The 27,634-nt window shown below is 47.6% G+C and overlaps 1 protein-coding gene across 8 annotated transcripts in view; it reads left to right on the forward strand.

Moving 5' to 3' along the window:
* The window catches only part of fat1a (FAT atypical cadherin 1a), a 68,616-nt gene that overhangs the window by 18,828 nt on the left and 22,154 nt on the right, over window positions 1-27,634 (forward strand). For 6 of the 8 annotated variants that reach the window (XR_009932101.1, XM_062477255.1, XM_062477260.1 and 3 more), the window contains exons 4-11: window positions 9,472-9,533; window positions 13,655-13,984; window positions 14,592-14,811; window positions 15,266-15,334; window positions 15,881-16,020; window positions 22,835-23,110; window positions 23,524-23,734; window positions 24,462-27,634. The exon at window positions 24,462-27,634 is cut by the window's right edge and continues 901 nt beyond it. Coding sequence is in view for 7 of the 8 variants with exons in the window: in XM_062477255.1 (XP_062333239.1) it covers window positions 9,472-9,533; window positions 13,655-13,984; window positions 14,592-14,811; window positions 15,266-15,334; window positions 15,881-16,020; window positions 22,835-23,110; window positions 23,524-23,734; window positions 24,462-27,634 (4,481 nt within the window). In the remaining variant the exon portion in view is untranslated. The remainder of the gene's footprint in view (window positions 1-9,471; window positions 9,534-13,654; window positions 13,985-14,591; window positions 14,812-15,265; window positions 15,335-15,880; window positions 16,021-22,834; window positions 23,111-23,523; window positions 23,735-24,461) is intronic. The other 2 variants (XM_062477257.1, XM_062477258.1) reach the window with 1 other exon arrangement.

Below are 27,634 nucleotides of genomic sequence, written 5' to 3' on the forward strand. Positions count from 1 at the left end.
CTCTCCAAGGACAGAGGGAAGGAGAGAAGGAATGACCTAAAGAAAGAAAGATGGAAAGAAAGAAAAAGTTCTACATTTAGTCCCTAACTGGTTTGTGGGTAATGCAAGATCGGCTCGATAAACGTGGGGATTTTGTGGACGTTTGTGTGTGATGAGATAAAGTACAAAATAAATCTGCTGCTCCAGACTGTGAGGCTGTATTAGGGAATTGTGTTTTCTCAGTAATGGAACATTGAACCTTGAAGAGTAGAGCAGTGAGTCAGATTGTAGGCAGGCTGGCCAGATATCTGGCAGTACAGAGACCAGTCTTACTTGAGGTTTCAGAACCAGAGACCAGTCTCCTTTTAGGTTTCAAAACTAGAGACCAGTCTCCCTTTTGGTTTCAAAACTAGAGACCAGTCTCACTTGAGGCTCAGAATCCAAGTCCAGATCCACCAACCACTGCTTCAAGCTGGGGCCTTAATCCTCACACCCCAGCTTTCCATTTTCCCCATCATCTCCCCCAGGATCTTGAGCCAATACCGATGAGGTGTCACTTCACCGGACGTTTTAATTGGACCGGATGAAATTCTATTATCCACCGTTGCTTTAAGAGCTGCATTGGAGCCTTCTGATCAATAAAGGGATCAATACGAGACCCTGAGATCGATCTGCGCTGACCTCCATTGGTTTTCATTTAACCTCTGAGATGGAAATCATGTTGCTTAGGTTCGGAGACCCTGAGCCTGAGAAAATGGATGGGTGTCTATTTTAAAGATGTCTGCACCAGAGACAGACGTGTTTGTGTGTGCCGGACCTCAGTAATATCTACTACATGAGGCTGTGAGCAGAAACCTGAGGGAGAAGAAAGAGAGTGCCTCCAATGCTCTCTCTGTCTCTCACTTTCTCTCTCTCACTATTTCTCTCTCTCACTATTTCTCTCTCTCACTTTCTCTGTCTCAGAGTTTCTTTTTCTCTCTCTGTGTGTCTCTCCCTGTGTCACTGTTTCCTTCTCTCTGGTCTTTCTCTTTCTATCTCACTATTTCTCTCGTTTTTTTCCTCTGTCTTTTTGTAGTGGAGAATAACAACTTTAGTCTGGGGTTTTAGACACTCGATGTTTCTGGACGTTAAGAAACAACCTACTTAGTACAGGATTTGTACTCGCCCTTTGGACGAACTGCTCTTAAACCTGCATTTTAAAAGCGAAAAATCCAATTTCCTGATTAGTCTGCACTTATTTATAAAGCTTGTGTGTTTGTGTGTAGGGTGTGTGTGTTTGTCCGAGTGTGTGTGTTTGCCCACATGTGAGCATGTTAGGCCCGGAAGTCTTTACAGACTTGACCTTGTTTGCATCAGCTCCTTAGGTCCCCTTTCGAAGCGTTGGAGGAGCGTTCCGAATCGGGAAGGGTTACACGAAGGACAGCTGAGAGAGAGGATGAGACCCGCTCATGCATATCAAAGCCTGTTCAAACTTTTATCAGCCCAACACCAGAGCCTCCCGCGCCAGGTTCAACAAAGAGTGTTTTGTAGAAAGAGAACCCTGCTAAATCACTGCTTCAATGTGTTTATGTCACTTTCACAGAGAAGGAGGCAGGGAGAGATAAGAGGGGAGGTATGGGGGATTGGAGACCAAGACGGAGGGAGAACCTACAGTGTGTGTGGAGAGGTGGAGGATAGGAGATAAAGGGGGAAATAGATAAAAAATGACACATATAGATTGTTGAATGTTGAGTCTACGCTGGTTGTTGCTGAAACTAGCAATGTGAAACGTTCTCAAGGGAAAATGCCCATTATCTTTTATTTTCCCTGTCTCAGCCATTAGGGTGGCCGCAAATAGGCTTGATATCCTTCCACATTATCAACTCAATATGACATTCTCCCCGCATATTACAGGTTTTTGAAAATGTTTAAATTTACAACACGCAAGTCTCTGTAATTACATGCTCAAAAACAGCAACGGGAGCAAGGCCTCTCCTGGCATATCTACAAAGCTATGCATGGTGCTGTGGAGGGGGAAAAGTTGAGGACTTTTTTTATGTGTGCGGGATTTGGCGAATGTTGCAGGCACATGTGTTGTGCCTGACTTGGTTAGCCAGCTAGATTAGGCTGTAATACTTTAGGCTTTCCTGCCTAACGCAGGAACATGTCTAGGTAGTTGGCTAGCTTGCACACAAACTGCCTGTTTTCCTCGTCCACGCGCCTGACTAAGTCGATTCCCGGCCGTGCCAAATGGCGTTGTGTCCTTGGGCAAGTCACTTCACCCAGGGATAATGTCCCTGTACTTACTGTAAGTCGCTCTGGATAAGAGCATCTTCTAAATGACTAAATGTAATGTAAAATGTAAATGTAAGTCAGGCTTCAGACACAGAGGGAGGCTTCTTGGTGGCAGTGTGTGCCGGATTTCTCTCTGGGCGTCAGATGACCACATCGGTCCCTCTAAAACCTCCAGATAAAAAACTCCCTCTCTTTCTGCCGAGTAAACAAGACCTGCTGTTTGGTGCTCCATCCTGTCTGGTGTGTCATTAATGTGCAAGGCCAGCTCTCCGCTCTATAACGGGCACCATGGCAATCCCGTTCACACTGAGCTATAACAGCTCGAAAGGGCCGTTTAAAAGACAAGAATGAGGGGTAAGAGAGAGAGGTCTCTGAGTTTCTTTTAGCCCTTGAACATCTGTGCTATATGGATTGTGGGGAAGATGAAGTTTCCTTTATGAGCTCGACTCGGCAGCGCGTGTGTCGTTCAACTCTGTCCACGTCAGCAACAGCCCTACCTGAGCCTGTGGGATCCCACCCACTCACACACACACACACACACACACACACACACACACACACTGTAATCAAGGAGGGTTTACAATTCAACTGAAAACTAGCGATTCACACTCCTTCCTCCCCTACTTCCTCAACCTCCCACTTCTCCCTCCCTCCCTCCCTCCCTCCCTCCCTCCCTCCCTCCCTCCCTCCCTCCCTCCCTCCCCTCCCTCCCTCCCTCCCTCCCTCCCTCCCTCCCTCCCTCCCTGCGGGTCCGTGGGCAGATCGCTCTCCAGCATGTTTCTGTCCCAGCCAGCGCATGTGGGAGTAGCGTTAGCCGGCCTACGCGGAACAAGATCCCACAGTCCTCCCGTCCAAACCACCTAACAGCTTTGGAGTGTAACCTGCCGGCCAGACGGGAGAGGACAGCAGTCATTTACAGAATCAGTTACTGGGGCTTTTTCTTTTTTGTCTCATTCAAAATGTAGCTCGCCAACTGTGATTGGCTGGACTTTGACTGGACTGGTAGAGGCCCATAAAGTCAGGGTGGGGGGGTTGCGCAAACAGGCGTGACGCCCGCTTAGAATATGTCAAACCGAATACACAAACATACACACACACACACACACACACACACACAAAGGGCGGTTAGATCTAGAGCTAAGGTCACTTGGGTGTATCTAGCTTTGATAAGTCCATAATTAAGCAAAATAATAAAATAATAACCCACTGGTTATGCCACTCGATTTTAAGCGTCAGTCAAAGTTCAGCGCATCACAGCGTCATAATATCTGACCTGGATGACATTCTAAATGGAAACAGCGTTTTGGATTGTTGCTAAGTTAAGTGATAGTGCTTTCTACCTGAAGAAACGTATCAAACAGGTTTTAGTCAGAACGTAATAAAACACTTGTTTAGACGGCCATCATCTCATGACACTTCTATGGGACTGCTGCGTCTAACTTCCAAGTTTGTTTGGTTTCAGTAGAGTTGTGTCAGACAAGGCCACTTCCAGTATGGGTCATTGCTGTGTACAACCTTTTGTCATTGTTTGTTCTACCCTTCTGTGGGGCCTGCTTTCCATCCAGGAGCTGGATTTAAATAAGAAAAAAGACCAACCACAGTGATTCTGTTTGTCTCTTTCAGGGCACAGCATCCCTGTGCCCCCCCCCCCCCCTCGCACCCACTACCACACACACACCCTTTCCCCTACACATCCTACTGAGGTGGAACTAGACGTTGAAAGTCAATTGAAAAGGAATATCTTGGATAATACTTTGGCAGGCTGGGCTATCTCTGACAGGTTTTATATGCATTTCTAATCCCCTGGGCCGGATAAAAAGACTTAAGGAAGAAGAGAAGGGAGAGAGAGGAGTTAGGGAGACGGAGAGAAGAGAAGAAAAGGGGAAAAGGTTCATAGCCATCGGGGTCCGGGGCTGCACTCTAGCCGTACTCGTATCGGTTTTCAACAACGCCTGCTCTGTTTGGGGGTTGGAGAGGGGGGGGGGTGGTCACACACAACAATGTCGGCCACGCTTTTCAAAGGCTGTGGCCGATAGCAAGGGAAGCCAGATAGGAAATGGATACTACCTCCCAACAACTTCCTGCCATTTCCTGTGATTTCAGGGTGGGGGGGCAATTGGCACGAGACACAAAAGGTTATTAAGAGAGAGAGGAAGAGAGAGAGGTTTTTTTTTTTACCTCTTTGTACTTTTGTGGATTATTTTCTCTTCCAAGAAGAGCTAAACTTTGCGATACTTCGAGGTTCATTAACCGGGACCGGAGCCCCCCCGCATCCCCCAAACCTCCACTTCCAGCCTGCTCAGCCTTACAAGGGCCAGCATTTGCTCCTAAGCAGCATGTCTTAGCGCCATGGGCTAAAGCTACGTGTCCTCTGACGCCACCAGATCCGGGTGAACTCAGTGTTCTCATCACTCCAGACTGTCCTGCATGCATGAGAGAACACTGACAACATACACATCAGTATATACTGTAGGCCCAGCCTGTGTTTTAAAAGACTTAATCCCCCAGGCGGGTTAGGGTTTCTCTCCGTCTCCAATACAATCGGTCGGTCTCTTTCTCTCTCTCCATCCCCCTCTCCCTCTCGGTCTCATCTCTCTCTCTCCGTCTATCATTAAACATTTTTTATCATTCATCATTTTCATCTCCATCAGATCAGTCTGTGTCTTTTATCTCTCTCTCTCTTTACCCTCCCCCTGTCATTCTACTTGCTTGAGACTTGGACTGTATTGTTACTTTCATCTGTCTCGTTCATTATCGCTGCCCTCCCTCCCTCCATCCCTCCTTCCTTCCATTCCTCTGGAGGGCCTAGCAGAGATACCTCTGCAGTGTTTGGAAGGGATAGAGTAGCCGGGATGAAGCCACAGCTGTTCTAAACAGCTCCACAGCCTCCAATTATCCGTCACTTTGCTGCTAGCCTTACATCAATCACACACTTTAAACAGGCATCCGCACAGGCACCACCAAACACCAGGACCCCAACGTCAAATGAGCTGTGAGAAGCAGTCATCCATGGATAGAAACTCTTGGGGATGGTATCTAGGTATGCGATCCCCGGATGCATTGACCTAATAAATCAGAGCGAGATGACTGTCCGTGTCTTATTGATATTTATGTTTATTTTGCTGCTCCTTCCTTCCACTTTTTCCGGTTTCTCTCGCACATCCTGCCGGGAATTCCTGAGATTCCACAACTGTATATCAACTTAGAGGAAACGGCTTAATTTCCCAGACACGTATCCATCTTGATCTGATGAGATGGACATCTGGGATCTCATCAGGGGCCTGCTTTTTTTGTCGTCTTGTTTATTATCACTTCCTCATATGAATATCCATTAGTTGAGCTCTTTTACTAGCCTGGTGGGAAGCTAATGAGGAAGGGGGGCTGTTCTCCCAAAGTACCCAACCCCCTCTTGCACACTTATACACACACAGGCACACACACACACACACACATATATATACACACAGACTCAAACAAAGCCTACACACGCATACGCATACACACACACACATTTAGAAACAAACACTCAGACACACTGCCCCTTGGAAGTGGTTGTGTGGCTGGTGTGTATGGGAGGAAGCGTCAGGGCATTTCAGTTTTGAAGTGGAAAGCAATGCCCCCCATGCTAAATGCCAGCCATTTTGACAAAGAGCCCATTTTAGTAGTTAAGGGATCGGCAGAGAGGGATATTGTCTGAATCTACTTAAGCCTTCTCTGTGTGCGTACGTGTGATCGCATCTGTCTTTTTGAGCAGCGTTTTCTGTTTCGAGTGTGTATTGCAAGCTGTCGTGTGTTCATGTGTGTGAGCGAGAGTGTGTGTGAAGAGGCTTCTTCTGAAAGACAGACCTTTTGATTGGTGTGTGAAGTGTTGCATTCCCGGCTTCCCTAAATGCTGCGTCTGTTGAGGCCCATCAATGGTCCTCTGTCGGCAGCTCTGAGGCTGTTCCTCCTTTCAAAGAGGGAAGAAACAATGTCCGACTCCAAATATTTACCCATCCAAGCTCAGACCTTCATAAACATTTGGACCCATCAGCAGTGCGGCGTACAAGTAGTAATAATGAGAGTGTTCGTTAGTGTGAGAATAAACAGCGACTGGTTAGCGGAGGAAACAAACACTGCGTTTCCAACTGCCATTTTGTTGTTCTCTGAGGCTCGGTCTTCCTCGAGACGTGCTGGGATCAGTTTATACATTCTTAACCAAGTGCATGAATCCTGAAAGGCTTGTATCCGGTTGAAGGGCGAGGTTAAATGTTTCATCCTTGCAAGGAACAACTTGCCGTTGGCGGTCATATCCTTTTCTGCTCCTCTCCTCAGTCAAGGAAACAAACAAACAAAAAGCTAATATGACTTTACCCCCTCCCGCATTCAATAATGAAAACTCTGGGCTTATTCGATTAGTCCGTTTGTCAACAATAGCGGTAAACATCTCAAGGCCTTTTGGGTGTTGCGGCGGGCGCGAGTCAGCCTGCTGCAGACAGCATTCCTGCTGGTCTGCAGGCTGCGTCTAAATATGTGTGTCACCCAGCAAGAGTGTTAATCACAGCACTAATGCCTGGGTTCGAGGCAGTCCAACAATGCCCTCGGTCGACGTGCCCCCACCCCAAAGCGTCCATTTTGGATCAGTGGATGCTGCTGAAGGCCATGTTGCAGAGCACCACCGCTGCCTTCTCCACCGCCGTTGTTTTTTCTTCGCTCTCCCAAAACATCACGGTTGTAATTACAGAAGCCCTGGCTCAGCCCACGCCTAGTTTTGTGTGTGTGTCTGTGTGTCTTTGTGTGTGTGTGTGTGCTTGCAGGCGTGTGTTTGTTAGTTAGACAGCTCGACTGCTGGTTATAATATCAGACGACTTTTCTCTGGAGTGCTCAGCTTGCCCCATCCAACATCTGTCTGGTTTTCTTGTTTTGTTCATATTGAATAAGGTACCCTTATACAAAGAAGCTGGACTGGCTACTAGCTTTAGGTATGCTTCAGATTTACACCATGGACTGCCTGCCTATACTTTGGCTCAACTACTGATAGCACGGTATGCTCAGAGCACTTCATACACAGTGACACATATAACCCTACATCAAAGGACCCCTCCCTTGGAGATAGGTAAGCCCATCCAGCAGGCTCATTGTAAATCAGTGAAGACCAACCTCTCAGAGCTTATTTTTAGCTCCTGGCTGGATGGAGGTTCGTAGGATTCATCCCATTTAAAGCTGTGGAGATGACTAAACGTGTACATTTTCAGACAGATGCACTTGGCAGCTTGACAAGGAATGTGTGGTGTGTGTGTGTCTACACTCCCTCCTATCATTGGGAGGAGTAGGTAACACTATTTTAGCTCTTTGCGATGCCTTGGCAAATCGACAGGTTGTCGGCACAACTACAGAGATGTCTTCCTCACTAGAAAGGATCTGTTCAGCGTGACCTTCTTAAAAAGCCATATCACTAGACCCAGCTAATCTGGATCATAATACAGAACAGTACATCCCTAAAGCGCAGCGCTTTATTACAACCAGAAAGCTGTCCTTTCTGTCTCTGAATACACACAATTTCCTGCCCATCTTGCTTTAATTAGCTTTATTCTGTGTTTTAATCGCCAAAGCAGTGTCAGCACTCATGGGAAGAACAGTCTTTGTCTGTCTGGGGTGCTTTAGCTCACTGCAAACATGGTACCTTCTTTCTTCTATTGCAGTGCCCGTTTGAGGCAAACTCTAGTGCAGTGCTTGTTGGCCTGTTTATATTTAAATCTCGAGATCCATGGCGCCATGGCTTAGTGCAGCTCAACATGGCGATGAACGCGTTTATATTTATTTGTTGCAAGATCCTATAGCGCCATCGCTTAGTGTAGTGAACATGACAGTGAACGCGTATTTATTCGGCGCGGACCGCTCATCTGACTAACTGCACACTTGACACTGCACGACCTTGGGTCCTGAGCAGTACAACTGCCAAATGCCAACCTCATACACTGCGTGGTACGCAAGATAATCCCGCCACAGACACCTTTATAGTTCAATAATAGATTGTCAATTGTACTTTATAGCTTGCAGTCTAGGTGGTAGGAAGCCTCCAGTAGAGAGATAGCAGCAGGGAGACAGAGGGGGAGAGAGAGATGCACATATGCTGTGTAAGGGAATGGCTATTTAGAGAATTGTAAGTTGTGGCTTGCTATTCTGGTGCTGAGCATATGTGCCATTGATGGGCTTGGGTTTCGGAAATCCTTGTTTTTATGCTAATCAGGCACGGTGCGGTTGCCAGGCGTCTCTGGTGCGGTCGGAGTTGGCACGTCTGCTCTGCACTCATAGTCTCTGCAAAGTTGCAATTACGTCTTGGGGTGGGAAGGCAACGCTTCTTATTTAGAGTGGAGAGACTGGTCGTAATGCCCAGAGCCATTTCCTCCCTTCCCTATTTTCCATCTCTCCTCCAAACCCCTCTCTTACAGTCAAATTTGAGTCCGAAAAAGAAATCCTGATTAGAATCTGGTGATGTCCGGCCCCTGAGGTATTTTTATTTCAGTCCTAAAGCCTGCAGCTCAGCGCTTGTGTCGCTCAGGGATCTCCTTCCCTGTGTAAAGAAAGCACGACTACCAGTGAAAGCCTCTCTAGGCACCGTAGATCCTTTGAACAAACGACGGGATCCGGATTGAAATCCCCCTCGTCCCTCGTTCTCAATCCCCCCTCTCTAAGTAACGGTTGTGTGGGCGGAGCTCCTGTGCTGGAGGCTGCGTCTGATTGGTCTGTGTGTTTGTTCAGCTTGCGGCCTGAGCAGCGCAGCAGAGAAAGCGGGTTCTTAGCGGACCCCCGTGATATTTAACATGTAACAGACAGGGGTCTGAGACCGTGGGCTGTCTGGCCACTGGGTTGAAAGGAGGGTGGGTCAACTTTCGACGAGGTCACCCTTTTTTCCTGTCTAGACTCACAGGTGATTTAGAGGAAGAACTGCAAACGGGGGTTCGAATTACATAACAAAAAGTCAACTGTGGCCCTCAAACAGTGGTAATCAGGAATGTGACATGGTCGTTCCAGGTTGAGGGAAAAATTGGGGTCTTGTTGAGTATCTTTAGACTGCCGAAGATGAACATCATGTGCCTGTAATGAAGTTTGTCCGCGTCTTAGCGCTTTCCTTCTTCGATTGATGTAGCCTGGACTAAAGATATCCAACATTTTAAGTAAAGGATATAAAACACTGTCTGACAACAGCACTAATACGATTCTGTCTTTGTCCCACAGGTCTGGTGACAACTACTTCCAGAAAACTGGACAGGGAGCAACAGGATGAGCACATTCTTGAGGTGAGCACTGTATTTTGTCTGGCTTTGACTCGCTTTAACCAAAATAAAAGTGAGACGGAAAGACAAACAGCCGACGTCCTTGTCGACACGGACGAGTGTGTTGCTTCGCTGTCTGTTTGAACAGGCATTAGCAACGGGCCAACGATGAGACCCTCAAGGTCAAACCGTCCGCTCCTGCGTCAGAAAAGTCCTAGCCCTGGGTGAAAACAGAGCGGGAGAGACACAGCTTTAAACCTCAACGTCCCCCCCTAGGTTTTTATCCCACCAGCCCTGACTTTGGCACGGCTACAGGCGGTGCCAACCCAAACAAGCCATGGCTTGGAGATACAGCGCATTCTGCACAGGGGGAAGGGATTTTGGAATCATTCCGCTTCGTTCAGATTTCCGGGGATAGGGCGAAGGGGAGGAGGGAGAATCCGGGTGACTACTCCTTTGTTCTTCCCCAGTGTTCCGTCTCGGGGATCGAACAAGCCGAGACAGGAAGCGACTGTCGACGGAAGGGCCAATGTTTAAACTTGTGGATTTTAATTGATCCCTCCCTCCCTCTTTTTCTCTCTCTCTCTCTCTTTTTCTTGTTCTCTCATATGCTCTCTCTCTCCCTCTGTCTTTCTCTCTGTCTTTCTCCCTCTGTGTCTCTCCAAAGCGAATGTCGATCTAGCACTTTTAATTGCGTGCCAGGCATTGAAGTGGAGCCGATTGCTGTGCCTTTTAATTATCGTTATAGGTTGCGGCATCCGAGTTTCAGCGGGCAATGATTAATACCGATGTAGCCGGTGCCAGCTCCACTCCTGTGTTTTCATACTCAATTTGTACAGTGCGTTGCTCTAATTGCATTCTGGAACTCTGAGTAAGTGATCGTACACATGGGGGGAGGGGGGAGGGGGGGCGCTCTGCTCCTAGAGTGAGGCATTTGGGACACATTTAAGCATGGGCACTTCAATCCCAGTCCTCACCTCCTCCCTCTCTCTCTCCCGCCACACCTCCGGGATGGATCATGAAGTGTCTGCCTCCCATGAAACAGCATTTGATCACAATGGGCCTTTAATTTGTAGAAGTGTCTCATGTCAAGATCAGGGTGTGGGGAGAGAGAGAAGATTCCCAAGGCCGAGGATCACGTGCACGCACACACAGACCCGCACACACCTGGGTTGTTATGACTGTTGGGCAGGGACTACCATAAACACGCATATCTATATGTATGTGATTTTGTCTGCAAAAACTCAGACAAGTCTTTTCACGGATACAAGCACAAACCAGTTATCTGTTTTTGAAATATTATTAATTTGTCTTGTTGATGAAATGTCCTCGGACAGACTTTTAATAGCACCATTTAACACTTGGTTCAGAGCACTGTGGCAAGCTTTCATGTTTGGACAAATTAAAATGCATTAGAACACTCATACACTTCTATTCTTTTCACCAAGTGCCTCTCATTAACTGTAGTGTTTAATAACACTGGACTCCCTCTCTCCCCCCAAAAATATCAGTTTTTACTTTGCGAAACGAATACATTATAAACAAGAATCCCCCGTTCCAACGCACTCTGCCAGTGTGAGCAGCTCGATTGGAGTCCAGGAGCACTGGCTCCTTCAGTCAAACATCTGAGCGTGGGGACGGGCTGGAGGGGGGAGGTGAGGGGGAGGGAAAAAAGTAATTTGAGGCAAGTAACTTTTGACCTAAATACCTAGAATGTGGGTAAGTGAGAACAGAGCAGCTCGCCCTGCGGGAGCCATGCTTCCATGGCAACTTCAGAAGTTTCTCTTGCGGCGCTGGTCACTGTTTGGTCAGGATCCAGCAGGAAGCTCTTTATGGAGCCAGCTCTTCCTGGAGGGAGGGAGAGAAGAAGGTAGAGAGAGAGGGGGGGGAGGGAGAGAGGGAAGGGGGTAGAGACCCTCAAATACCACTCCTAGACCTACGCTCCCCCTATTCACAGAGACACACACTATACCCACTACACCTTTACGCCAGCTGGCCTCATTAACCCCCAGGGATAGGGAGCCCCCTGTCGCAGGGGTTTGTGTATGTATAAAAATGTGGAGCTATTAAGGAAGGAGTTCTACAGCCTTGTTTGCTCCAGATGGCAAGTGTAGAGAGAGGGGGTGCTTTGAAACTTTTACGGTGGGGTGCGGAGTTGGTCGTTGGTTTTTGGTGTATGCACGTGGGCCAAGAAGTGACGTTGGGAGGTGACAGGATTTTCAGGCAGGCTCAGCAAACATCCGGCCCCAGTTGGTGGTCTGAGTGTGGGAGGAGGAGAAGGAGGAGGAGGAGTAAAGTGTGGGTAGGATGTTGGGGTTAGAGAGGGTGCGGGGGGCTACGGTGAACAGCAGAGAGGGCAACATGTCCGGACATGTTGACCAGCCCGAGACCTAGAAAGAAAAGAAACACATGGTTGTCAGTATGGGTGAGAGAATAAGTAAACATGTTTTCTCATTCTATCTCTCCTGACTTTTCACTTTGGCAGCCTGTAAAGATATAAAAAGGAGAGGTAGAAAACTTGCTCAGTCACACGCACACACAGACACACAGCAACGCTCCAAAGTTAGTTGAAGTTTTGCATTCATTAGCAGTGCTCCCATTTTATTTCTCGGTACACTATTATTACAGTGCAATTTAAGTTCATTGCAGGTTGCTTGTTCAGGGTATTCTCCCTTCCGCTTCACTTGCTGTAAAGAATAGCAGGCCTGACATTATCACAGTCAAAGCCAAATGAACTCATCTGGCCATGATGAAAATGTCCATTACCAAGAACAGGAATAGAACCAACACATCGCTCCCAGGAGAGGAGCAGGGGTTCGAAGAACCGGATGGGCCCTTGTCTTTCCATTTAATTAATTTTGTTATGGCCACTAGCACGGGCAGCCATGAACAGGCCCAGAAAAACAAGAACACATTATGACAGTAATTGTCAGCTATAGCACCAAATGGCGTGTGACTGGCCCTGGTCTCCCAGAGTGTTTTAACTAAAGCGCTGAGCAGATGTTTTTAAATGACTTCACTAACGTTTGTTCCAGTCTTTTATTTGGCCGCTCTCTCCTGCTCATCACACATCTCTCCCAGGCCCATGAGATACCAACCACAACAGCTACTACTGCTTGGACTAGTTGGAAGAATGAAATGGCGTGTTTTTTTAGGTCATCTTATAGCTCTTGGTTTGGCATTAAGCCCCTCTAATTTTATAGATTACACACAGTAGACAAAGCAAGCCTCATACTAATGAAGTGCTGAAAGTGCCGTTGGCCAGTGAAATCTAGCAAGCCAGGTTGTGAGGCATGAAGCTCTTGCTCACAGTCTAAATGGTGGACCGGCAATCTCCCTTGTGGGATTCTTCATAACTTAAACAACAGAGGACCTATCACATCATGCTGTGTCATGTGGCCGCGTCTGGTCGGGAAATGCTGTATAAATAAACTATGTATTTTGTGGTAATGTGAGGATATTACCTGGATGCCAAAAGACAATCATATACCCCAAGGGACTGGTCATGTGACAAGCATGAGCCTTTCGGGGACAGAACTAAAGCAGCATGGTCTCTGAACCGTCTCGTTTAAAAAAAACAAAAACAATGATTCGCTTTGCATACTGATTCTATTACCCATGAAAATAAAGAGAGAACAATTCAACTTTGATGAGCGAGGAGTGTGTGACAGCCTGTTCGCAACATTTCTTATATTTGTTCCCGGAAGCACCACATGTGTGGTAGAAAAGATTATTTGACAGCTAATCTCATAGGGAATTGATTGTTTTTGCAGCATGTTTGTTGCATCTCTTCACCGACTGTTCCGTCACTTCAATGTGACAGTAGAGTGTGAAACAGAAGGCCCGTGTGAATTGACCACGCAGCGTGGCATCCAGGGTTACGTTAATGCAACAGCTAAGCAGCAACAACAGAGAGTCTGACATGGTTTCAGAAAGGAGTCACAGAAGGAGATTCACAGTGATTCACGCGAACACCAATGCCATCCTATTTCCCTCCTTACTCTCCATCCATCTGTATGGTTTATCATCGAGTGGAAAATATATTTTCCTTATAGTTTCTTCGCTTTCCCACCACCAATCCTCCTTACCTACACCCATAGATACGCAGAGAGATGTGTTTTGACATTCCATTCTTTCTCTCCCAGATCACCGTCACAGACCATGGCGTGCCAGCCAGATCCACCACGGTCCGCGTCATCGTCAAGGTGTTGGACGAGAACGACAACCGCCCTCTGTTCCTGGAGAAGACCTACAAGATCAGTCTTCCGGAGCGAGAGAAGACGGAGAAGGAGAGGGCCCTGAAAAGAGACCCCCTGTACCGGGTCATCGCCTCGGACCGCGACGAGGGAGCCAACGCCGAGATTTCCTACAGCATTGAGGAGGGCGACGAACACGGAAAGTTCTTCATTGAGCCCAAGACAGGCCTGGTATCGTCCAAGAAGTTCTCCTCGGCCGGGGAGTACGACATCCTCACGGTGAGAGTCTATTATAGACTGTTGCTACTCTCCCACAACTGTATGCTTACATTCCTGAAAGAAAAATACAAATCCTTTCAGATCAGGAAAAAAGGCTTTTATTACCTTTTAAAGACTTACCCCTGAAAATGGGGAGACACCCCCGTAAATAGCTATCGATAAAGATCAGACTAGATAATAATAATAAGTAAGACTTTATTTAATATTAGATAAAAAGGTTATTTTGGCACACATTTGGAAAGAGCTGTGGTGAATTATGGGATGTTCCAAAGTGTCTGGTGATTGAATTAGCTTCTGCAGACCACCCTTGGCTTTCTTACCGAGCACCTGTTCATTGGAGGATGCACTGGCAACAGGTGCTCCACTGTTATTGTTCCCACGCAGATGACCGGCTGACCAGTCGTTGATCTCGGTCTCACGGTGTCTTTCTCCCTTTTCTTTATTCTCTCTCTCTCTCTCTCTCTCTCTCTCTCTCTCTCTCTCTCTCTCTTTCTCTCTCTTTCTCCCTATATATATATATATATATATTTTTTTTTTAACCCCTCCTTTCTCACTGGTCTCTATCTCTCACACTAATATATATATATATATATATATACCCCCCCAGATCAAAGCGGTTGACAACGGCCGCCCCCAAAAGTCGTCCACCTGTCGCCTGCACATTGAATGGATCCCAAAGCCTGATGTTCCATCTGATGCACCCCCCTTGGCCTTTGAGGAGCCCCCCTTCTCCTTCTCTGTCATGGAGAGTGACCCCGTGGCCCATATGGTGGGGGTTATCACCACGGAAACCTCGGACCAGACGCCTGTCTGGTTTGAAATCACAGGTATGGCAACGTCTGTGCATTGATTCATTTCCGTGTGTGCGTGCCAAAGAAATGCACTCTAGCTCACTAACAAGTGTGCGAGTGGTGTGTGTTATTGAGTGTGTGTGTGTGTATGTGCATGATCTCGAATGATTATTTAAGGGACTAAATACCTTGCAGGTATTAGCTTTACTTGCTAACCTAGTTAAGCAACACAATTGAGTATGTATGGAACTGGAATCATTCTCCTTATCTCAGCTGTGCTTAATCTCTTAATCTCTATCTGCATGAAATGACACAGCATCTTTCAATATATGAGCTATTTCCTGTAAACTCTTATCTCTTCCTTCCCCCCCATCCTTTCCTCCTTTTAACCAACTTCTGACTGACAACTCTTCCTCTTTGTCCTTTTTTTCTGCTTCTTCTTTCTGGAATGTTCTTTTTTGTCTCTGGGTCGATTCTTTCTTTTTGCAAGGCGACATAGAGGCAACTGAGATGTTTTACATTCTCCAGATGTCCTGTGACCACAACTGTACAGCAGAAGGTAGCTGTTGGGCTGGCTGGAATCTGTGTCTGTGACGTCTGTGTTGTCCTTGCATTGTGGTTGTTGTGACTGAATGTGACTGACATTGTGTTTGTTGTGATAGAATGTGACTGACATTGTAGTTGTTGTGACAGAGTGTGATGACTTCAAATGAGCAATAAGCCAGCGGTAACAGGACCACGAGTTTTATTTATAAAAAAAAATGTATTTGAAAAACTGTCTCCCAAAAAGTGTCTCCCAGTCTGCTGGTTTGTAAAACACCATGGCCCGAATATGTTCCACGTGCATGCCCTTGACAAAGTCAAGCCGTATTGTGAGGTGTGTTTGCATCCAGTGCAAAGGGCTCATGCAATGCATACAGGCTGTTGTACAGCGTAGAGTTGAACGATGACACAGATCTCTCCTAGCCTCATATCCTCTGTTAGCTTAGTCCACCAGCTGCACTACTTAACCAGGTGGTGATGAGCTACTAATTTCCTGTCTCTCTTCATTCATTGTGCGTGAACACACCCGGACCCCACCTCCTCTCCTCCCTCATTTCCACAGGTGGCAACTATGACAGTAGGTTTGACGTGGGCAAGGCCAGCGGGACGCTGATCGTGGCCAGGCCCCTGGACGCAGAGCAGAAATCCAATTACAACCTGACGGTGGAGGCCACAGACGGAACGCGCTCAGTCAGCACCCAGGTAATTGGACCGCTAATGAAACGTTATGGTGTGTGTGTTTGTGTGTGTGGGGGGGTATGGGTTCTTTTTCACGCAGTCAGAGGGAGGGAGGGAAGGATGGAGGAGTGGAAAGGATAGATGGGTGGAAAAACCATTGTCCGCTATGACAAGTCACGGCCGGGTTGACTTCTGCGATTGACAGGAAGTGTTGTACAAGGGAAGAAATTAGTAGGGTCTGTTTACATGATAAAGATTTCCATTTGCGTGCTTGCAATGCCTCTCTCACTCAGGAACCAACTTTGTTTTCGTAGAAAATGTCCATGTCAGCCGTCAACCAAGTTAAAGGTGAAAACAAGTTTTAATGAGACGGGCCCTTCATGTTGCTTGTCAGTAAGATTCTGATGCTTCTTGTGTTTTGAATTTAAACTACGTTTCTGCCAGAAAAATAATTTGTTACTTTGGCTGGGGTGAACTGGACAGAGAGATTGATAGAGAGAAGTAGGGTACTGTACGTCTCCAGACCAGCTGGGAGAATCTGTTTTGATTAGATGTGTGTGTCGGGTCGAAAGCCGTCGCCAGATTTTTCTCCAACTGGGTCTCTCTCGTCATAACATGTGCTGATGTGCAGACATTCCATCTCTCCCCCACCTCCCGTCTCTTTCATCTCTCCCTCCTCCTATCCCTCCATCCACCTTTGGCAGCGAGCTCCAGGAATCTTCCATTGTCTCATTGCTGGAGCAGGACAGGAATGGAGAGAATGGCACTGTCTAGCCAGACCTCTTTTGTAAAGTGTGCATTCCTTCCCCCGTCTCTACCCCTCCTCCATTGCCTGTTCTCTTTCCCGTCCTCCTCTCTGCCTTCATCTTTCTCTTTGTCTCTCGCTCTCTTTCTCCCTTCGATCCCCCCCGAGACACAGTGGCATACGAAGCCCTTCTGAATGTAGATGGTGAATGAATATGCAAGTCTCACCCCACTTTGTTACAGCTACTTTGACGGACTCACTTTGTCAAGTTTACACGGGGAGTCTAAACTAAAGTCATGTGAAGCACATGGCAAGCTCATATGTGTGCAGACATTTTAGCATTTGTCTGTAGTTTTTGTTTGGTGAGTCATGCGTTTGTTGGGTGAATCTGTGATGTCGTTTATCAGCAATATCACCAGTCATTGTCAAGATCGTCACGACGAGATCTCAAACTTTTGTGCACACTTTAGCCCTTTAGGAGTGCACTTCAATAGACACATTTCGGATCGTATGATCTGCACTCACTGAAAAGGTTTGGTAGCCTTCTCACAGGGCTCCTCAGCCAGAAAGTGAAAAAGAGAAAGTCTGTATTGTTGTCACTGTCTGTGAATGAGGCCTTTGATCCTCCGCTTGCAGAGCTCCACAGAGCCTCGATTTGAGCACCGTTGCCGCCGAAAACATTTTTTTAGCCGCCCCCCCCCCCCCCCCCCACAAAACTGTTGACGGAATGTCAGCATCCTCAGTGGGGCGCAACGCGCTTAGAAGCGTTTACAGATCACTTATCGTCAGGAAAGCGTCTCTCAGTCTCACGTCTTCTCCTCCTTGTGAGCGCACACGCAGTATTCCAGACGGCTTGTCAGCAAGACAGGCAGCCTTTTCACTCACGCTGCACGCGGTGGCGTTTCAAGTCCAAGCCAGTCAATTCAAAGAGCTAAGTAAACTCAATGTCGGTTATCTCCAAATGATTTCTCTTCTTCTGTGTGTTTTGACCAGAAGCGGGGGGGTTGGGGAGAGGAGGAGGGTGGCGCTCTTCATAAAAGAAAATGACATAACACAATTAGCCTCTGTACTGTCGGGGGTTCAAAGGCACCCTACCACTCCACTCCCCTTCTGGCTCTCGTTATCGTGACGGTTTTGCGGAGGCCTTTCAGCCATCACCATGAATCACTCACAGGCCAGAAAACACACACACTGGGAATAAACATGTCTATTGTGCTCCAGCACGTTTTAGGCTGTGTGTGTGTGTCGGCGTGTTTTAACACGTATGCAGGGGTGCGCATGCACGTATGTGTTTGCCGCACCCGTTTACGTTTGAGAAACACAAGGGCCGTCAGGGTGTTACAACACATCCACATCAGAATCAGAATTCGGTTTATTCGCCATGTATGTTATACAAACACGGAATTTACTGTGGCAGGGAGGTGCAAAACACTAAACATATACGAATCTTAAATTAAGTAAAAGTACAAAAGTTTAACTATTTCTAAGAACTAAACAATCTAATCTAATACAACAATTTAAATATAAAATAAAATATATTTAAAAATAAGAATAAGAATGAGCAGCGTGAGTGGTCAACATAGTACAATCGGATACTGAGATAAGGTGTCTTATGCATACTGTAATTGCCATTAGATGGACATCAGCCTGCTGCTGTCTGCCCAACCTGAGCTAGAGCTCCCCTGCTTCCATCCACCTTCTACACCACACACAGGCATTCAATACAAACATTAAAGCATTACCTTTCAAGTTAATTTGGTATTTATAAGAAGTACAGGTACAACAACAACAATTGACTAACTAACTGACAATCCAACCTAAATTCGAAATGTTTTTACAAAACTCTTCGTCCTGTCCAAAGTGATGGCATCTGGGCAGAAGGAACGCTTGCTTATTTGTTCCTGTCAACAGAATGCTACTTGTAGTTCTCTCTGCCAGGGCTTCTCACCCCGGTGCTCATATTAGTATCGACCAGGCAGTTTGCGCCCGTCGCCAACTGGTCCTCACGGCGCTAACGTGGCAGACCCAGCCTGGGTGGACCAGACCCACTGTACTAGTGTTTGTAAATTGTTATACTACATTAAGGAAACTAGACATCCCTGTGTCAGGTGTGCTTCTATGCACTGTTTTGCCTGAATAACCAATTTGATGTGAACTATGTGGTTACATAGTTGTACAAAAATACAAAATGTATGACTAGAATTTGTATTAGAGTCATAATCCCATAATCTGGTCAGTGTGATCTGATTTCTACATTCCTTTGTCTCTTCTCTTACTTGTATAGTACCTATAGTACTGAGGAAAACCCTAAATCAAGAGCTTGTCTGCTCTGACCAACAAAACAAGATGATTACAATTCCTTGAACAGATTAAAGATGAGCAACGGGATTGGTTTGTACTTTGTTTGGATTGTTGCACTGTTGTGCTGTTTACCTCCGTAGCTGCTATTAGATCTGCAGACAGGCACACACAAACACGCACCTCGTGAAGGAGCACAAAGTTTTCCTTATCTCCCAAATCAAAGTCATGTGGCTCTGATGCCAGACGGCCTGTCCTATTTTCTCCTGTTTTGTTTCTCTCTCAGGAATGCATTTGTTATTTTTTTCCCATGTTCTCTTTCTCTCTGAACTTCTCCCTTTATTTTCTTCTCACTTTCTACTCTCCTGCCCCGTCTCTCTGTCTCTCTCTTCCCTTCTCTCCATTATTTAAAAAGCGCCACATTTCCTGGCGTAGCTTGTGAGGATTATGATCATTCTGTTGGGTAGAAGAAAGCGTAAACAAGAACACTGGACCTCTGTTGGTCGCGGGCCGTTTTAATCCTATTTTGGGAACATGCTCTGTGCGCCTTGTGCCAACCCCCTGCCTGGGCCCAAAACCTGCCACTTGGCAGGGGGGTAGGCATTTTCTCTCCTGCACATGGCAGTGGCGAGTGGGCTGGCGCTCTGGCTGCCCCCGTCCTGGACATGACGAAGGGTGGTGACAGTAGCGCTCCTTCTGTTCTTTCGATGTTGTCTTTTATTTATCTGTGAAGCGGTCCTTTCTTTGAGTGTGTCGTGCGTGTGCATGTATGACTGTGCGTGAATTGTTGTTTATGCATGAGTGTGTGTGTGTGTGGGGGGGAGGGGGGCTGCACTATTGGCTGTTTGGCAGATTTTAGAACACAGACCTGTGAACCCCATCATGCCCCTCGGTCCCCAGAGTCCTGCTCACTGGTCATGGAACAGCCCTTTGGAGCTGGTGAGAAATGCCTGCCCTGGCCTGAACGCAGGCCAGGCCAGGGCAGTGTGTGCTTCTACAGTGTTTCTCCCTGTGTATCCCTGTCTGACACCAGGTTGTTGGGGCTCCATGTCGGCTCCTGTCTGCTGATCTCTGAGAAATCGGCTGATTCTGGAGAGAAGGGCACAGCATTTTAACACCTCACAGACAGGATCTGCTCTCTCTCACTCTCCTCTCCCCTCCTCTCACTTTCTCTCACACTCTTTCTCCCCTGCTCTTTCACTCTCTCTCGCTCTCTCTCTCTCTCTCTCTCGCTTTCCCTCTCTCTCATCTCTCTTCTACCAGCCCCATGCCATCTTGCCCTGCAGGAGAACCACAAGCTGTCCTGTGCACAATCTGTTCCAGCTCTCTTTCTTTTCTCTTTTATCTCGCTCCACCTCTCAGTGTCTCTGTTCATAAATATCCCTCTCTCTTTCTTGCTCTCCCCCCGTCTCTTTTTCTATTTCTTGATCCCTCACTACAGTTCTCGTATCTTCCTTTCACTATCATCTCCTGCTGTCTCTTATCCACTCTTAGCGCACCTTTTCTTTCCTTCTTTCTTTCTTTGCTCTGATCGCCAACCTCTTTCTTCTTGCCTCTGTGTCAGAGCCCTCTCTTCCTGCTCCCTTTGTCTTTTGATTTTCCTCATTCTCTTTTTTTTCTCACCCTCCTAGCGCTCTTGCTCCTCAATCTCTCCATCTGTCACAGATTGTTCCTCTGCGGTGCTCCCACGGGAGTGATCTACAAAGACTTGCGGTCTTCGTCTCTTTAACCGCAGTCAGACTGTATCATGCAGATTTTTCAGGGGGTAAATCCTCTTTCAAGAGCTGTTGAACCTCATTTCTCAAAATGGGGAGTTGAAGGGGAAAGAAATTAAATGTCAATCAAATCTTCCATGTTTCATGTAGACTCATACAGGACTGGAGGCTGGCTGTAGATACAGTGTCCTCCATTTTTCCCCCCACCCTATGTATTTCTCTTGACAGCATTATCAGTCCCTGGTGCCTCACGAATGGTCCTCCCTTCACGAGACCTCTCTATCTGTAGCCAGCCAGATTGAGACGCATTGTACGAGAGCTCCACTCTGAGGGGGGAGGGCTGTGTGTGTGTGTATGGGCCAAGTGTGTGCATGTGTACATGCGTGGAAAGTGGATTGCCAGACCCCCGGGACCTTAGGCAGTGTGACGTCTGGCATGACATGAAACGAGATGCTTGGAGGAAGATAGACCGGGGGGCCGCTTAGGGGCCCGCTACCCACTTCCCACTGCCACACACACACAACACACACACGCACAACACACACACACACGCACAACACACAGAGCAGAGACCCAGTTCTTCACACCTCTTAAGGGTTTGCTCGTCTGTTTCTAAAAGCATCACACTACCATCCAGGTCACCGGCAAACTCGTACCAGCACCAGAGTTTCAGGCTCTGTCGGTCGTGAAACCTCTTATATTTAGTTCCCCCAGAAAACAGATCAACACTGCTTGAACAGTTTCTTAGCGGCAGATAACGTTCAGGATGTTGGTATACTGACATAACTCACATTGGCAGCGAGCTCAAGCTTGCCAGCTTGAGCTCTTACGGTGGAGGCTAGCATATAGCCCCAAGTCCCACCGGTTGATAGCATCTGCGAGCCCAGCCAACACTGCCAGCATCACAGCACTCGACAGATTGTGAACGTTATCACCCCTGTCAGATTATTCTATAATTGTCTCTTGAGCTATACTGGCAAAGCTCAGGCACCCATCAGTAACACCCCAACAGTCATTTTCAACTTTTGGCAAGGAGTCGCTAACGAGAGTTGCCCGTTTCCAGCCACCGTTCCCAGAGCTTGGCTGTGCTTGTGTATTCCCATGTGGGACGCTGCCCCCTAGTGTCTGGTATGCAGGTGTCTAATCTGGGCTTGAGCTTCTTTGTTCCCCATGTTTGGCTTTGGCGGCGGCTTCCCTGCTGGTCTGGGACAGGAGGCTGGCATTCCATCAGCCCCTCTGTAATCCCTCGTCGGAAGTCCAGTAGACGGGTGGACAGTGTTGATAAAGCACGGCCTTGCTGGAATTGTCCCTTTTTTCTCCCTCCACCCAGTTTACAGGAGCGGGTGAGATGCTTTCGCAATCACAGCACCACAGTGGCATCGCGTCTTCATGGAGCACCGTGTTCTCTGGGGTGTGCGATAGTGTACGTTGGTACATGCCAGCGATTCAAGTTATTGTCATTATTATGTACGCCTGAAAGAATCAGCGCATTTTCAATGAATACACCTCTGTTTATTCCCTCAATTAGTGTCAAAGTCACACTGACAAATGTGTGTCGGACACATGCTACCTGACTGTGCTAAATATTGCCTGTAAACGATGCTGTGTTGAGTGACTGTGAACGACGCGTCTGGCACGCTCTCCAGCTGACTTCAGTCTGTGAGACCACCTGTATCTTCATCACATGCTCGGTGCCACTCAGCTCCCCATTCATCTGGATGCATTAGAGGCTGGCCGATATCGATCTCTGCCTTTTCCTCTCAGTGGTTGCAAGTGACCGTGCGGTTAAAATATTGCTTATACCATTAAATGCATTGATCGTGTTGCCCATCTACACAACATCCCTCATTACCGGTAAGAGATAGAAGGTGTTGAAGACAGGGAGGGAGGGAGCGAGGGAGAAGAAACGGCGGCATGAAGGATGAGAACAAGCAGATAGATAAGAGGAGGCAAGGTGAAGTGGAGGTTAGGCGTGACTTTAAGGGAAGAAATGGAAACCAGGGAGGGGACAAATACAAACAAAGCCTCTTGTGGACTTCACATCAACCATTCCCCCTTCTCCATCCATCCCTCCGTCTAGGTGTTGATCCGGGTCATCGACACCAACAACCACAGGCCCCAGTTTTCCCAGCCCAGGTACGAGGTGAGCGTGCCAGAGGACACGCCTCCAGACACCGAGGTCCTGCGGATCGGTGCCACCGACGAGGACGAGAAGAACAAGCTGACCTTTACCCTCCTGAGCAGCACCGACCCTTTCAGCCTGAAGAAGTTCCGTCTGGACCCGGGCACGGGCGTGCTGTACACGGCCGAGAGGCTGGACCACGAGACTATGTGCCGGCACATCCTCACCGTCATGGTAACTGTGCTGTTACTCTGGTGTGCTAAAACTGGGCTACGCGCCACAAGCTTTTGATAGCCACTGTGAAGCAAGATTATTGAACTAGATTTGGTAAAGTTTGTGTTTGTAGATTATGTATGACTTTGTTTCTCACGGGTGCATTACATCTATCGGTATGCATAAGGAGGGTTGTGTGATTTTCTGATTTGCATAAACTAATGACAGACCGATCAATATGTCTATGCTGTTGTTTTTTAATTAGACTGAGAATTTTTCCACTTAATTGCATTACTGCTGGAAAAATAAAATGATCTATTTAAATCTGTCATAACTCATATCTGGTTTTATTGTCTTTCTAATTTTCTCCTGGTGTTTGTTCCTTTCTACTTCTCTCTCCCTCTCCTCTTTCTCTCTCCTCTCTCTCCTGCTAGGTCCGGGACCAGGACATTCCTGTCAAGAGGAACCTTGTGCGTGTCATGGTCAACGTTGAGGACACTAATGACAACGCTCCCTGGTTTGTGGGCTCGCCATACACTGGTCGTGTCTACGAATCTGCTGCCGTCGGATCCGCGGTGCTCCAGGTCACCGCTCTGGACAAAGACAAAGGCCAGAATGCAGAGATTGTCTACAGCATCGAGTCAGGTAGCAACCCCCGTTAAACCTAAGCAGGTCATTCTTGGCATGTTAGCCATAACTTCCCCGGCATAGCTGTACTAGCATAGCCTCAGTACATAAACATGCATGGTGATAGCCCTAGTTAGCGACCAGTGGAAAAATGTATGCTAGTCATTCAGAGATCCCCAGCCCACTTGGTCCTGGTCATGAATGGCATGCTTCAACAACAGTTGGAGGATAGAAGACTTTGTCAGAGAATCCTTAACGTTTGTGGGAGTAGAGCATGTGCCGCCTCTGAATTTCCCACAATTGTTTTCTCAGCAAATATCCTGTGTGATTGGAGGGAGGGACATGTCGTTCTTAGTAGGGCCCTTTGTTTGAGGATGTGCATTTTTGAGATATTTGAGATGACACAAGCTAATTGAAATGTAACTTGCCTGAGAGAGTGAGTCATGTTGAACGTCAGGGCTGGCAGACTCAGAATACAGAGCGGTAATGTTCATCGGTTGCTTAGTGGCACCCGCACTGAAGGGAAAAATAGATGAGGACATTTATCAGCCTGAAGTATTTCTTTGACAGTATTTCATTTGCACAATGTTATAATTGTCCTCAAGATTTCAATTTGGTAGTCTCTCATCAAGAGAATCTATACTTATTCTCAAAGTTAAATTTGTAAAGTACTTTAGAACAGATAGGAAATCCATGCCATAGCAACTGTAGTAATATCCCCCCTCCCCTCCTTTTTTTGGAACAGGAAATGTTGCAAACTCATTCACCATTGATCCGGTGCTTGGTACTGTTACCGTGGCGAAGGAGCTAGATCGAAGCCAGAAGAACCAGTTTGAACTCTCTGTCAAGGCCACTGATAAAGGAACTCCCCCGCTGTCTGCCACCACTACAGTCCACATCATGGTCACCGTGTCCGACAACGCCACCCCCAGGTTCACCGACAAAGATTTATCTGCAGAAGTCAGCGAATTGGCTCTTCCAGGAAGTTTTGTGAGCCTGGTTACAGCCACCAGCCAATCGTCTGTCTTCTACCAGATCAAAGGCGGGAACGTCAACAATGCCTTTGACATTAACCCCAATTCTGGAGTGGTGGTGACCCAGAGGGCTTTGGACTATGAGACCACCCCAGAGTACAGGCTCACCATCCAGGGAACCAACATGGCTGGCCTGGCTAGCAACACCACCCTGATGATCCACCTGAAGGATGACAATGACAATGCCCCTATCTTCCTCCAACCTGATTTTACTGGAATGGTCAGTGAGTCTGCTCCTATCAACAGTGTGGCCTTGACCAGACAGAACACTCCACTGGTCATTCGCGCCTCCGATGCCGACCGTGACCGCAACGCCATGCTGGTCTACCAGATTGTGGAGCCTTTCGCCCATAATTACTTTGCCATTGACTCCAGCACTGGAGCTATCAGGACCACCACAGCCCTGGATTATGAGAATAGAAGTGTTTTCCAATTCACAGTTCAGGTCCATGACTTGGGCATACCTCGCTTGTTTTCAGAATCAGCCGCCAATGTGACCATTGAGGTCATTGATGTCAATGACTGCTCGCCACAGTTCAGCCAGGAGCTTTACGAGACAACGGTCGTATTACCAACATACAAAGGCGTCCAAATTATTAAGGTTAACGCTACAGACTCAGACTCTGGACCAAACTCCAAACTCTTCTTTTCCATCTCTGAGGGCAACATTGGCGATAAATTCAAAATGGATCCGACCACTGGTGTTATCTCCATCCAGAATGTCACCCAGTTGAGAAGCAGATACGAATTGAGGGTGAGGGTTTCGGATGGCCGGTTTGCCAGCATGGCTTCGGTGAAGATAAACGTCAAGGAAAACAAGCAGAGCAGTCTGAAGTTCACCAGGGAGTCCTACACGGCCTACGTTCAGGAAAACTCCTCAGAAAAGAAAACGTTAGCGGTCATTGCTGCCGTGGGGAACCAGGTCAACGAGCCTCTCTTTTACACTATTCTCAACCCCGATCGGAGGTTCGAAATAAGCCGCACCTCTGGGGTGCTCTCTACCACTGGAATAGCATTTGACCGAGAGGTTCAGGACACGTTTGACATCGTGGTTGAGGTCACGAGGGAGGATACATCTTCAGAGGTCTCCCATGTTCTAGTTTCCATGACTGTGGAGGACATGAATGACAACAAGCCCATATTTGTGAACCTGCCCTACCACGCCCTTGTCCAGATTGATGCCGAGGAGGGTCATCTTATCAGGCAGGTCACAGCTGTGGACAGTGACATCGGACGCAACAGTGAAGTTTTCTACCACCTAAAAGAACATCACGAGCACTTCCAAATAAGTCCCTCTGGAGAAATCTCCCTGAAAAAGAAGTTTGAGAAAGAGTCCTTAAACACAGAGTTTATAGTCAGTGTTGGAGCCAAAGATGGAGGCGAACCAGCTCTATCGGCTGAAGTATTGGTCTCTATTACTGTAGTAAACAAAGCCATGCCAGTGTTTGAAAAGCCTTTTTATAGCATTGAAATCCCAGAAAACATCCAGTTGCATACTCCTGTAGTTCACGTTCAGGCCAACGACTCTGAAGGGCCACGCATAGTTTACACCATCTCTGAGGGAGACCCATTCAGTCAATTCTCCATCAATTTCAATACAGGAGTCATACATGTGATCCAGCCTTTAGACTTTGAGGCCCACCCGGCCTATAAACTAAGTGTTAGAGCGACCGACTCCCTAACTGGAGCTCATTCGGAGGTGTTTGTAGATATAATTCTAGAAGACATCAACGATAACCCACCTGTATTCCTATCAAAGTTGTACTATGCCAACATATCCGAAGCCTCAGTTATTGGCACATTCGTCTTACAGGTCTCGGCCCAAGATTCTGATACAAGCAACAACAAAGTTCTCTTTTACCAGTTGGTTGAGGAAAAGGGAAAGAGCTCAGAGTATTTTAGCATTGACCGTGATACTGGAGTCATCTGGACAGCTCAAATGCTGGACCACGACCAGATCCAACAGCATAAGCTGACAGTCCGAGCCGTGGACGGGGGAGTTCCCGCCCTCTCCAGCGACGTCACTGTGACTGTAGATATCACCGACCTGAATGACAATGCCCCAATGTTCACGGAGAACGTTTACGAAGCGACAGTCAGCGAGTTAGCACCCAGGGGCCACTTCGTCACCCAAGTTCAGGCGTCCGATGCTGATAGCTCAGACACAGGGAAACTGGAGTTCACCATCCTGTCCGGTAACGAGGATCAGAACTTTGCCATTGACAAAAACACAGGGGCCATTGTCATCTCCAACCACCGAAGGCCCCACATGGAGCCTCTGTACAACCTCAATGTGTCCGTGTGCGACGGGGTGTTCAGGAGCTCCGTTCTTGTGAAAGTGACTGTCATCGGAGCCAACTTCCACGAGCCCACATTCCCTCAGCTTGACTATGTGGTGGAGCTCGTGGAGAATTCCCCTGTTGGCACCTTGGTTGCTGAAGCCAGAGCCACAGATGAAGACGCAGGCCTGTACGGACAGCTGACCTATCACATTGTCAACGACTTTGCCAAGGACAAATTCTCTGTCAATGAAAACGGAGAGATCTTCACCCTGGAGAGCCTCGATCGTGAAAATGCCATTGAGAAGGTCATTCCCGTCTCTCTCATGGCGAAGGACGGAGGTGGTAAGGTTGGCTTTTGCGTCATCAACGTCATTTTGACAGACGTCAACGATAACGCGCCTCAGTTCAGAGCGCTCGAGTACAGAGCCAACGTAGCGTCAGACGTGCAGAGGGGATCCACTGTGCTCAAAGTCGCCGCGTCGGACATGGACGAAGGGAGCAACGCCGACATCACCTTCGCCATTGAGGCTGAGGTCGACAACGTTGAAGAGAACTTTGAGATCCACCCGCTCAGTGGAGTCATAGTCACCAAAGAAAGCCTC

This window comes from Osmerus eperlanus, chromosome 14 (genome assembly GCF_963692335.1).
Source record: "Osmerus eperlanus chromosome 14, fOsmEpe2.1, whole genome shotgun sequence".
Taxonomy (NCBI): Eukaryota; Metazoa; Chordata; class Actinopteri; order Osmeriformes; family Osmeridae; genus Osmerus; species Osmerus eperlanus.